The sequence below is a fragment of the Zea mays genome, chromosome 4, assembly GCF_902167145.1.
Source record: "Zea mays cultivar B73 chromosome 4, Zm-B73-REFERENCE-NAM-5.0, whole genome shotgun sequence".
Lineage (NCBI taxonomy): Eukaryota > Viridiplantae > Streptophyta > Magnoliopsida > Poales > Poaceae > Zea > Zea mays.
The window spans coordinates 130,412,526-130,425,184 of NC_050099.1; the positions used below are offsets into that span (position 1 = coordinate 130,412,526).

Below are 12,659 nucleotides of genomic sequence, written 5' to 3' on the forward strand. Positions count from 1 at the left end.
TACAAATGATGTTTGTTTTAGGGCTAGTTTGTAACCCCATTTTTACAAGAGATTTTTATTTTACCAACAGAAAATAATTCATTTTCTTTGGAGAAAAAGGGAATCTCTTAGAAGAATGGTGTTGCCAAACTAGCTTTTAAGGGAGAAATGTGGAATGAGAAAGGTGATTCAACGGATTGGAAGGACGCTCAGGAGGTGGCTAGCAATGATCAAGCCCAGGGCAAGGGCAAGAGAGAAAATGAAGGACTTTATTCAACTGACGGAGAACAAAGCGAACAGATCTGGGTGGATACTTCAGAGTCAGGACAATCAAATGTTCAGCGTTTGGAGCCTCCAACGTTGTCTCTGTAATCTGTTTTGAGAGAGATCGAGAGAAATGCTTGTTGTGGTTACTTCTACTCTTCGCTATGCTTTTGTCTCCTTATATTTAGCTTGTCCGAGCGGACGCGCTAGAACATTGGAACTACATGTATCTTGGCGCTTCTGGTACATACATAAAGCGGGAGAACATATTATTCAAAGAATTCATAAAAATATTAATATTTATGACATAAAAGAAGTACCATCAAACTAATTACAGTGTATATAGTAAATTTGTTAGAGATAGAGAATATCGATATCATTATTGTAAATTTTGTCAAACTTTAAATCAGTTTGACTGGCACCACTTCTACGGCTGCATTCGTGCATGGGTCTGCATCAAACGAGGAACTCTGCCACGTCATCCAGCGACTTCAACGTCTTCTCGTAGAAGAGGTAGGACTCGTAGACCTTGGGAGTCCGCACGAAGCGATCCAACTGCACAACACACACGCGAAATGCAGGATGTGAGATTATTTGAGAATATTGAAAAAAACCGCGTAAATATTTACCATTTAGTTTTGAGCATTTAGCTCTTAGCAGAGTTGTACAGCTGAGACCTCAGTCAGAAGCACAGGCTGTGTAATATACGATGGTGTACCCACCACCACCACCAGGCCACCACGTACCTCCGTCATGTTGTCGACGAGCTCGTTAGCGACGCGTACGTAGTCAGCGCGCCGGGCAACGGGGACGCCGGCCATGGCGGTGGTGAGGTCGAGGCCGAGGTACTTGGACTTGAGGCGCACGTAGAAGAGCACGTACTTCCACGACATGGTCTCCAGCATGGGCCGCAGCGTGCGCATCCCCTCCGCGGTCTGCCGGATGCGCGCGGCCGCCTCCTCCGCGGTCAGCTCCGGCTCGAAGTACCGCTCGCGCACGTACGACCGGGTGCCCCACCGCGGCACGGGCCCGGGCGGCGTCGCCGGCGCGGGCACCGCGGCCGCCTCCGCAGCCATCGCGGGCGGGGGCGGCGCGGGCCGGCGCGCGGACAGCGCAGCCGTGGCCGTGGCCGCCAGCGCCGTGGACGCAGCCACCGCCAGCCTGCGCGTGGTGGGCTGCTGCCTGTCCGTGCCCGCTGTGGCGTCGGGCGGCAGGGGCCCCCGCCGGCGTTGTGACGGGGTGGAGGAGGAGGAGGTGGCGGAGGAGCACAGGACGAGGTGCCTCGCGACCGTGGCCATGGCGAAGCTGAGTGGAGTGTCTAGGACAGTAGCCGGTTAGGAGATCGTTTTTTCTAAGGTTGGACGGAAGCGCCCGGCGCGTCGCAGATATTGTTACCCGCATTGGAGCCCTTTCGGCCATGAATGCGCGCGCTTTTTGGTCTTTTGGTTCTGAGGTTCAGAAATGGATAAGGTGATCGTAGTATGTGCTGCTTGGTTGACGTGTTACATTCAATTACATAGGTAACAAATGATGGTAAATTATGTTTGTTTAAGTCTAGTTATAATCAAATGAGTGTTTTCACATAGCTTATTTGTGGTTTATTTATGAACTGAGAAGATTTAGACACCTGTTAATCAAATTGAATATGGACATATATTACTCGTTCCATAATTGTTTTCGAATTCTTTCTTTGTATTCGGATTAGATACGGATATTATTAAATTGTGTTGAGAAGATTTGGATGAATATCGATATCTTAAATATCTAACTTAAGTGTTACTATCGGAATTCGGCTTTTTGCCGAGTGCTAAATGATTTGCCGCGTGTTTTTTCGGGTTCTCGGCAAAAAGCTTTTGTCGAGTCCAACCAAAAAACCCTCGATAAAAAAACACTCGGCAAAGAAACTATTTACCGAATGTTTTATTTTTGACACTCGGCAAAGAGTTTATTTGCCGAGTTTTTTTAACACTTGGCAAAGAGCTTTTTTGCCGAATGTTTTTTGACATAAAGAGCTTCTTTGCCGAGTATTTTTTTTCAACAGTCAAAGACAATAAAAGTTGTAGGCCTTGAAATAAAATGAAACTTTGTAATTTGAATTTTTAAACTACCTTGAATGGAAAAACCACAAAAATAAAAGTTGTAGGTCTTGAAATGTAATTAAACTTGTAATTGACAATTTTTTTGATTTGAAATCATCTCACCATAGAGATATTCGTGTGAAGTTTTTAAATTTTAAATTCAAATTTTGTATTCGACCTCAAATGTAGAAACTATTAAAATAGAAGTTGTAGATCTTAAAAAGTTATACAACTTTTGTCGGGGACCATAATTAGGGGTACCCCCAAGACTCCTAATCTCAGCTGGTAACCCCTATCAGCACAAAGCTGCAAATGCCTGATGGGTGCGATTAAGTCAAGGCTCGGTCCACTCAAGGGACACGATCTCGCCTCGCCCGAGCCCAGCCTCGGGCAAGGGCAGCCGACCCTGGAGGATTCACGTCTCGCCCGAGGGCCTCCTCAAGCAACGGACACACCTTCGGCTCGCCCGAGGCCCAGTATTCGCCGAGAAGCAACCTTGACCAGATCGCCACGCCAACCGACCGTATCGCAGGAGCATTTAATGCAAAGGTGGCCTGACACCTTATCCTAACGCACGCCCTTCAGTCGACTGAGCCGAAGTGACCGCAGTCACTTCGCCGCTCCACTGACCAGCCTGACAAGAAGACAGCGCCGCCCGCGTCGCTCTGACTGCTGTGCCACTCGACAGAGTGAGGCTGACAGCGGCCAAGTCCGGCCTCGGGCGACATAGGAAGCTCCGCCTCGCCCGACCCGAGGGCTCGGACTCGGGCTCAGCCCCGGAAGACGACGAACACCGCCTCGTTCGACCCCAGGGCTCGGACTCAGGCTCGGCCCCGGAAGACGACGAACTCCGCCTCGCCCGACCCAGGGCTCGGACTCGGGCTCGGCCCCGGAAGACGACGAACTCCGCCTCGCCCGACCCAGGGCTCGGACTCGGCCTCGGCCCTGGAAGACGACGGTCTCCGCCTCGCCCGACCCGGGGCTCGGACTCGACCTCGACCACGGAAGATAGACTCGACCTCGACCTCGGAGGAGCCTCCGCCTCGCCCGACCCAGGGCTCAGATCGACCACGTCACAGGGGGAGCCATCATTACCCTACCCCTAGCTAGCTCAGGCTACGGGGAACAAGACCGGTGTCCCATCTGGCTCGCCCCGGTAAACAAGTAATGATGGCGCCCCGCGTGCTCCATGATGACGGCGGCTCTCGGCCCCTTACGGAAGCAAGGAGACGTCAGCAAGGACTCGACAGCCCCGACAGCTGTCCTTCCGCCAGGCTCCAGCGCTCCTCCGACGGCCACGACATCTCATGAACAGGGTGCCAAAACCTCTCCGGCTGCCACGACGGCATGTACTTAGGGCGCAAGCTCCTCTTTGCTAGACACGTTAGCACACTGCTACACCTCCCATTGTACACCTGGGCCCTCTCCTTACGCCTATAAAAGGAAGGCCCAGGGCAATCGTACGAGAAGGTTGGCCGCGCGGGGGAACGGGGCGGCGCGCATAAGCCTCTCGCTCTCTCCCACGCGAACGCTTGTAACCCCCTACTGCAAGCGCACCCGACCTAGGCGCGGGACAAACACGAAGGCCGCGGGTTTCCCCTTTTACGCCTGTCTCCCTCTGGTTTCCCCCCTTCGCGCTCCGTCTCGCGCCGACCCATCTGGGCTGGGGCACGCGGCGACAATTTACTCGTCGGTCCAGGGACCCCCCGGGGTCGAAACGCCGACAGTTGGCGCGCCAGGTAGGGGCCTGCTGCGTGTTGACGAACAGCTTCTCGTCAAGCTCCAAATGGGTAGTCTCCAGCAACCTTTTCATCCCGGGACGGTGCTCCGTTTCGGGAGTCTTGAGTTCATGTCCCTCGACGGCGGCTACGACATGATACTCCTTCCCCCGCCGCGCGACAGCGACAATGGCGGCCGACAACCCGCCCGCCGGCGGCTGAATCGACGACGTCTTCCCCACGTGGTGAAAGAACAACATTCGGGTTTGTCCCGTCGCCTCCCCCGCCGACGGAGGAGGAGGTGGGGCAACCAAGGCCAAGTAGGAGGCGGCACCTCGTCGGCTGTCGAGCGAGTCGACGGCGCCGGCGCCCCAACGGGGGACACGTCGGGCATCGACCTCGCATCTGAGACGAAGACGAGCGTCGTTTCCCCGCAACATGCCAACTCCAAGCGGACGGACGACGCCAGCACGCTCGCGAAGGACTTGCTGGGCGTCACCCTCGTACCTGAGACGACGGTGCAGTCTGCCCCTGACACGACTTCGTCACCACCAGTCGACCAAGAGGTACCGACTGATTCCCATCTCGTGCCTTTTGGATTCAGCCTCGACCCACCAAGCAACTTCGCTTCGGTGGACGCTTTCATAGAGGCGTGTCCAAACCCTCCGGGGTACGGTATGCGGTCACCCTGGGACCGGCTGACACCCGTCTCGACCTACGGGCCATCGGGTTCCGAGGAAGATGACGAGCCCGACTTTTGTTGGGATTTCTCCGGACTTGGTAACCCCAGTGCCATGCGGGACTTCATGACCGCATGCGACTACTGCCTTTCCGATTGTTCTGACGGTAGCCGCAGCTTCGGCGATGAGGACTACGGCCCAAGTCGTGAATGTTTCCACGTCGATCTAGGGGGTCCCGGCGAAGGCAACCATCTTGGTATACCGGAAAACGGTGATCCCCCTAGGCATGCGCCTCACGTTGACATCCTTCGGGAGCTAGCTGTGGTCCTAGTCCCTGCGGGGGGTCAGGACTCACAGCTCGAGCAAATCCGCGAGATGCAGGCCAGGCTCGACGAGGGAGCAGGAACACTTGAGCCGTTCCGCCGGGACATCGGGCAGGAATGGGCAGGCCAAGCTCCGGCCGGAGAAGCGCGTCATCTACCCCAGGGCATCCAGCACCGCATCGCCGACGATGTCAGGGCAAGGCCGCCACCGGCTTCCAGTGGGGTCGGCCAGAATCTGGCTGCAGCGGCAATACTTCTCCGCGCGATGCCGGAGCCATCAACCACCGAGGGGCGGCGTATCCAGGGAGAGCTCAAGAATTTCCTGGAGGATGCCGCGGTCCGACGGGCCAAAAGCTCTGCCTCCCGAAGGCAGGGCTACCCCTCAGAGCATCGTGCCGCGACTTCCAGATTCATGCGGGAAGCCTCGGTCCACACCGAGCGCACGCGCAACACAGCGCCTGCGGCCCCGGGTCGCCTCGGCAACGAGCACCCTCACCGCAACCGTCGAACCCACCTCGACGAGAGGGTGCGCCGAGGCTACCACCCCAGGCGTGGGGGACGCTACGACAGCGGGGAGAATCGGAGTCCCTCACCCGAACCACCTGGTCCGCAGGCTTTCAGCCGGGCCATATGATGGGCGCCGTTCCCGACCTGGTTCCGAACCCCGACTAGTATCACAAAGTACTCGGGGGAGACGAGGCCGGAACTATGGCTCGCGGACTACCGGCTGGCCTGCCACCTGGGTGGAACGGACGATGACAACCTCATCATCCGCAACCTCCCCCTGTTCCTCTCCGACACCGCTCGAGCCTGGCTGGAGCATCTGCCTCTGGGGCAGATCTCCAACTGGGACGACCTGGTCCAAGCCTTCGCCGGCAACTTCCAGGACACGTACGTGCGCCCTGGGAACTCCTGGGATCTCCGAAGCTGCCGCCAGCAGCCGGGAGAGTCTCTCCGGGACTACATCCGATGATTCTCGAAGCAGCGCACCGAGCTGCCCAACGTCACCGACTCAGATGTCATCGGCGCGTTCCTCGTCGGCACCACCTGCCGCGACCTGGTGAGCAAGCTGGGTTGCAAGACCCCCACCAGGGCGAGCGAGCTGATGGACATCGCCACCAAGTTCGCCTCTGGCCAGGAGGCGGTTGAGGCCATCTTCCGGAAGGACAAGCAGCCCCAGGGCCGCCAGCCGGAAGATGTCCCCGAGGCGTCCACTCAGCGCGGCACCAAGAAGAAGGGCAAGAAGAAGTCGCAAGCGAAACGCGACGCCGCCAACGCGGACCTTGTCGCCGCCGCTGAGTACAAGAACCCTCGAAAACCTCCCGGAGGCGCCAATCTCTTCGACAAGATGCTCAAGGAGCCGTGCCCCTATCATCAGGGGCCCGTCAAGCACACCCTTGAGGAGTGCGCCATGCTTCGGCGCCACTTTCACAAGGCCGGGCCACCTGCGGAAGGTGGCAGGGCCCACAACGATGATAAGGAGGATCACAAGGCAGGGGAGTTCCCCGAGGTCCACGACTGCTTCATGATCTATGGTGGGCAAGTGGCGAACACCTCGGCTCGGCACCGCAAGCAAGAGAGTCGGGAGGTCTGCTCGGTAAAGGTGGCGGCGCCAGTCTACCTGGACTGGTCCGACAAGCCCATCACCTTCGACCAGGGCGACCACCCCGACCGCGTGCCGAGCCTGGGGAAATATCCGCTCGTTGTCGACCCCGTCATCGGCAACGTCAGGCTCACCAAGGTCCTCATGGAAGGAGGCAGCAACCTCAACATCATCTACGCCGAGACCCTCGGGCTCCTGCGGATCGATCTGTCCTCGGTCCGGGCAGGCGCGACGCCTTTTCATTGGATCATTCCTAGGAAGCGCGTCCAGCCCCTCGGACAACTCGATCTGCCCGTCTGCTTCGGGACTCCCTCCAACTTCCGAAGGGAAACCCTCACGTTCGAGGTGGTCGGGTTCCGAGGAACCTACCACGCAGTGCTGGGGAGGTCATGCTACGCCAAGTTCATGGTCGTCCCCAACTACACCTACCTCAAGCTCAAGATGCGGGGCCCCAACGGGGTCATCACCATCGGCCCCACGTACCGACACGCGTACGAATGCGACGTGGAGTGCGTGGAGTACGTCGAGGCCCTCGCCGAATCCGAGGCCCTCATCGCCGACCTGGAGAGCCTCTCCAAGGAGGCGCCAGACGTGAAGCGCCATGCCGGCAACTTCGAGCCAGCAGAGACGGTTAAGTCCGTCCCTCTCGATCCCAACAACGACGCCTCCAAGCAGATCCGGATCGGCTCTGAGCTCGACCCCAAATAGGAAGTAGTGCTCGTCGACTTTCTCCGTGCAAACGCCGACATTTTTGCGTGGAGTCCCTCGGACATGCCCGACTTACCGAGGGATGTCGCCGAGCACTCGATGGATATCCGAGCCGGAGACCCACAAGCTAATGGCGGTAGGGTTCATCAAAGAGGTATTCCATCCCGAATGGCTTGCCAACCCTGTGCTTGTGAGAAAGAAAGGAGGGAAATGGCGGATGTGTGTAGACTACACTGGTCTAAACAAAGCATGTCCAAACGTTTCCTACCCTCTGCCTCGCATCGATCAAATCGTGGATTCCACTGCTGGGTGCGAAACCCTGTCTTTCCTCGATGCCTACTCAGGGTATCACCAAATCAGGATGAAAGAGTCCGACCAGCTAGCAACTTCTTTCATCACACCTTTCGGCATGTACTGCTACGTTACTATGTCGTTTGGTTTGAGGAATGCGGGTGCGACATACCAAAGGTGCATGAACCACGTGTTCGGCGAACACATTGGTCGAACGGTCGAGGCTTACGTCGATGACATCGTAGTCAAGACGAGGAAAGCCTCCGACCTCCTTTTCAACCTTGAAGCGACATTCCGGTGTCTCAAGGCGAAAAGCGTAAAACTCAATCCTGAGAAGTGCGTCTTCGGAGTCCCCCGAGGCATGCTCTTGGGGTTTATCGTCTCCAAGCGGGGCATCGAGGCCAACCCAGAGAAAATCGCGGCCATCACCAACATGGGGCCCATCAAGGACTTGAAAGGCGTACAGAGGGTCATGGGATGCCTGGCGGCTTTGAGCCGCTTCATCTCGCGCCTCGGCGAAAGAGGTCTACCCCTGTACCGCCTCTTAAGAAAGGTCGAGTGCTTCACTTGGACCCCCGAGGTCGAGGAAGCCCTCGGGAACCTGAAGGCGCTCCTCACGAACGCGCCCATCTTGGTGCCCCCCGCTGCTGGAGAAGCCCTCTTGATCTACGTCGCCGCTACCACTCAGGTGGTCAGCGTCGCGATCGTGGTTGAGAGACGAGAAGAGGGGCATGCATTGCCCGTCCAGAGGCCGGTCTACTTCATCAGTGAGGTACTGTCCGAGACCAAGATCCGCTACCCACAAATTCAGAAGCTGCTGTACGCGGTGATCCTGACGCGGCGGAAGTTGCGACACTACTTCGAGTCTCATCCGATGACTGTGGTGTCATCCTTCCCCCTGGGGGAGATCATCCAGTGCCGAGAGGCCTCGGTTAGGATTGCAAAGTGGGCGGTGGAAATCATGGGCGAGACAATCTCGTTCGCCCCTCGGAAGGCCATCAAGTCCCAAGTCTTAGCGGACTTTGTGGCTGAATGGGTCGACACCTAGCTCCCAACGGCTCCGATCTAACCGGAACTCTGGACCATGTTTTTCGACGGGTCGCTGATGAAGACAGGGGCAGGCGCGGGCCTGCTCTTCATCTCGCCCCTTGGGAAGCACCTACGCTACGTGCTACGCCTCCACTTCCCGGCGTCCAACAATGTGGCTGAGTACGAGGCTCTGGTCAACGGGTTGCGCATCGCCATCGAGCTAGGGGTCCGACGCCTCGACGCTCGCGGTGACTCGCAGCTCGTCATTGACCAAGTCATGAAGAACTCCCACTGCCGCGACCCGAAGATGGAAGCCTACTGCGATGAGGTTCTGCGCCTGGAGGACAAGTTCTACGGGCTCGAGCTCAACCACATCGCCCGACGGTACAACGAGACTGCGGACGAGCTGGCTAAGATAGCCTCGGGGCGAACAACGGTTCCCCTGGATGTCTTCTCCCGAGACCTACATCAACCCTCAGTCAAGACCGACGACACGCCCGAGCCCGAGAAGGCCTCGGCCCAGCCCGAGGTACCCTCGGCTCAGCCCAAGGCACCCTCGGCCCAGCCCGAGGCACCCTCGGCCCCCGAGGGTGAGGCACTGCGTGTCGAGGAAGAGCGGAGCGGGGTCACGCCTAATCAGAACTGGCAGACCCCGTACCAGCAATATCTCCACCGAGTAGAGCTACCCCTCGACCGAGCCGAAGCTCGGCGATTGGCGCGGCGTGCCAAGTCGTTCGTCTTGCTGGGGGACAAGAAGGAGCTCTACCACCGCAGCCCCTCAGGCATCCTCCAGCGATGCATATCCATCGCCGAAGGCCAGGAGCTCTTACAAGAAATACACTCGGGGGCTTGCGGTCATCACGCAGCGCCCCAAGCCCTTGTCGGAAACGCCTTCCGACAAGGTTTCTACTGGCTGACCGCGGTGGGCGACTTGGTGCTTCGGCTGCGACAAGACGCCCGAGGGCGGCACAAGCTCACGCCGCCCTGGGAAGGGCCGTTCGTCATCGCCAAGGTTCTGAAGCCCGGGACATACAAGATGGCAAACAGTCAAAGCGAGGTCTACAGCAACGCTTGGAACACCCGACAGCTACGTCGCTTCTACCCTTAAGATGCTTTCAAGTTGTTAATACACCTCGTTCATGTACGAAATCTAACCATCAAGGAAGGGTCAGCCTTGCCTCGGCAAAGCCCGACCCTCCCTCGGGGGCTAGAAGGGGGGAACCCCCTCTCGTCAAAATTTTCCTCGAAAAAAGTCTTCCATCAAAAAGGCTTTCGCGTCTCCCGGCTATATCAGTAACAGGACCCCAGGAAACGAATAAGGGCGCATGTAAGTGGCAAGGCTGACCGAGCCGAGGGACTCCTACGCCTCTGGGATACGGATACCTCACTCGTCACCTACCACGAAAAATGACTCTTACTTGGGCAAGCTACCCAGCTACTGACGAACGGGTCCGGATACGCAAAACGGAAGGAAAAGAAGCACAACCTTATATTACGATAATAAAGTGTTCGGGCCTCGGCGGCCGCAAAAGACCCATATGCATTCAAAGATAACTGCTCCGGCAGAGTCAGGCGTCGCCCGAAGAAGGAGTCGCGCCCTCGGCTTCGTCCCCACCTTCGGCAAGATCCGCCCCGGCCTCGGACGACGGCGCAAGCGGGAGGATCTCTACCTCGAAGGTGGTTGCCAGCACCGCGCTTGGGCCTGCGGCGGCCGCGTCGAGCCTCTGGACTTCGGCCAGGGCGGCTTCATCTTCGTCGGGGAGGCAATACCCCTCGCTGACCCGCTCCAGATCCACGACATAGTGGGAAGCAAGCACGGCGAAGGCCTGCCTGACGTCGTGATGCAGCGCCTCGTGGAGTCTGCCATGCGCATGGTCACCCAAGGCCTGCAGGCGACTTTGAGGGGAGCTTCCCGAGGGGACGTCGTCGAAGCCAAAGACCAGGCAGAAGGCCGAGATGGCCTCGGACATGGCCGCGTGGTCGGCCTCCCTCTGCTCGGCCGCCTGAGCAAGCGCCTTGGTGGACTTATCAAGGCAGACTCGAGCTCTGTGAACAGCCAAAGCGGAAGACCTCAAACACAAGTTGAGGAACCGAGCTGAAACAAAAACTTAAAACAGCCAAGACATACCTCCGGCTCGGGCACGCTGCTCCGAGGATGTGGCTTGGGCCACGGCTAGGTCTGCTGCAAGGGCTCCGGCTCGAGCAGACGCCTCGGCTAACTGGACTCCAAGAGCCTCAGCCCGGCTTTCGGCCTCGGCGGCCCGGCCCCGAGATTGGTCCCGCTCGCCGGTGACCTGGTCAAGCTCCGACTGCCGCCGCTGCGCCTCTGCGCGTGCCGCTGCTGCCTCTGCTCCCAGATTGACACAGAGCAACCGAAGGTCCTCCACCTCGGCGCTCTGTTGGGAGAGGCGCGCGGTAGCCCTGGCAAGCGTGGTCCTCAGGGACCACAGCGAACCCCAGACATCGACCTCGCGGCGGATGAACGACGACTTGGCGGCCCTCAGATCCGTCAGATCCTGAGGAAAGGAAGCGAGGCGTCACAAAGAACGCCTTGGTCACGAGAAAGGTATGCCTGAAATCATTACCTGGAGGATCTTGGGAACGTCCCTGCAAAGGACCTCCAAGGTCGACCGAAGCGACCCCACCGTTGCCTCGGTACACTCACGAAGCCCGTCCCAAGACTGCTCCTACCGCTCATCGTCAAGAACGAAGAGGGGATCCGAGGCCCCACGGGTCCGGAACCGAAGCAACTGGCGCCGCCCCTCGGAACTGCACTGCGCGGGGACAAGGCTGCTGCTCGACGGGATGGGTCGCCGTCCCGCGCCCCCTCCTCCGAGGCACCAAGTAGCGACGCCTCGGCCATCTCAGCATCGGCGGCGACGGGTGGCTCCACGGCCAAAACGACAACGGCCTCGGCAACAGCCGGCGCCAGCGCCGGCAGCATGTCTGGTGGGCCCGAGGCCACGACCGTGCCAGCAGCCTCCCCCAGCGCGACGGCCGCCTCGACAGAAGAGTCAGCCTCGGGAGCTCGCCCCACGGAAACTCGTGCCGCCTGAGCCCCCCGCTGTGGGGCGTCTTGCGAGGAGGTCAGCTGGCCGGCGAGGCCCGGCGCGGCACTAGCTGCGGAAGCCGACGCCGTCTTGAGGACCTTCCGGGGAGCCAGATCGGTCGAACCGTGACTCCGCTTGCTAAGGAGAAAAGGAAAATCAGGGTTGGGACATACGAAGGAGGAGCCTGGACGAAGATGTCCTAAGATATTTACCCACTCCGAGCCACGATCAATCGTGCCTGTGGGGAGGTCTCTCGAACCTCGATCCCCGAGGGTACCGCCGAGGTCTGCCCCGCTGCCAGCTTTGGTACCATCCTCGCCTTGGGCGCCCGAGGCACCCGAGGGACGGACTGCCCAGAAGCATCCACGACGACCCGAGGATCGCCCTCCTGCGCAGCCGGCACGGGCGACGGTTCTCGGGGAACAGGCAGCTCGGCCTGACTCCCCGGGGTCACCTCAACTTCCCCGTCCGAGGGGTCAAGTACCCCCTCGGTCTGCCCCCGCTCTTCGGACCGGGACCCCGACGTCCCGGCCCCGGATACCGACGGCACCAGCCCGCTCGGGGGCTGGCTTGACGACCCCTGGCCCAGCCTCAGATTCGGGCTGAGGCCAAGGCGGGCAGCCATATCGTCGTCTTCATCGTCGTCTTCATCGTCGTCGTCGTCGTCAGGCGTCTCCGGCGACGGCTCCCTCGGGAGCCCATCCCTCTCCTGCCGACGATGGAGCCTTTCCAAGGTGTCCCGAGCCCGCGTCCGCTCACGGGCCCAAGCCTTCTTCGCGTCCTTTTTCTCCTTCCTCTTCTCCGTGGCAACCCTCCGCGCAGCTCAGTCCACCGCGTCCTCCGGGACCGGTGGCAGGGAAGGCTTGTGATGCTCTACCTCCTGGAGACAGACGAAAAGTCTCGGCTGTGAGAACCAAGGGCAATCCGACGCAAGGA

The 12,659-nt window shown here is 59.0% G+C and overlaps 1 protein-coding gene across 1 annotated transcript; it reads right to left on the bottom strand.

The window, feature by feature from the left end:
• Positions 1-232: 232 nt before the first annotated feature.
• On the bottom strand, positions 233-1,633 carry LOC103653672 (photosynthetic NDH subunit of lumenal location 2, chloroplastic). The gene is made up of 2 exons (XM_008680505.3): positions 990-1,633; positions 233-798 (listed from the first exon to the last, which is right to left on the bottom strand). The coding sequence occupies exons 1-2, from the start codon at positions 1,539-1,541 to the stop codon at positions 700-702; spliced, it is 651 nt and encodes a 216-aa protein (XP_008678727.1). The 5' UTR covers positions 1,542-1,633; the 3' UTR covers positions 233-699.
• Positions 1,634-12,659: the final 11,026 nt, after the last annotated feature.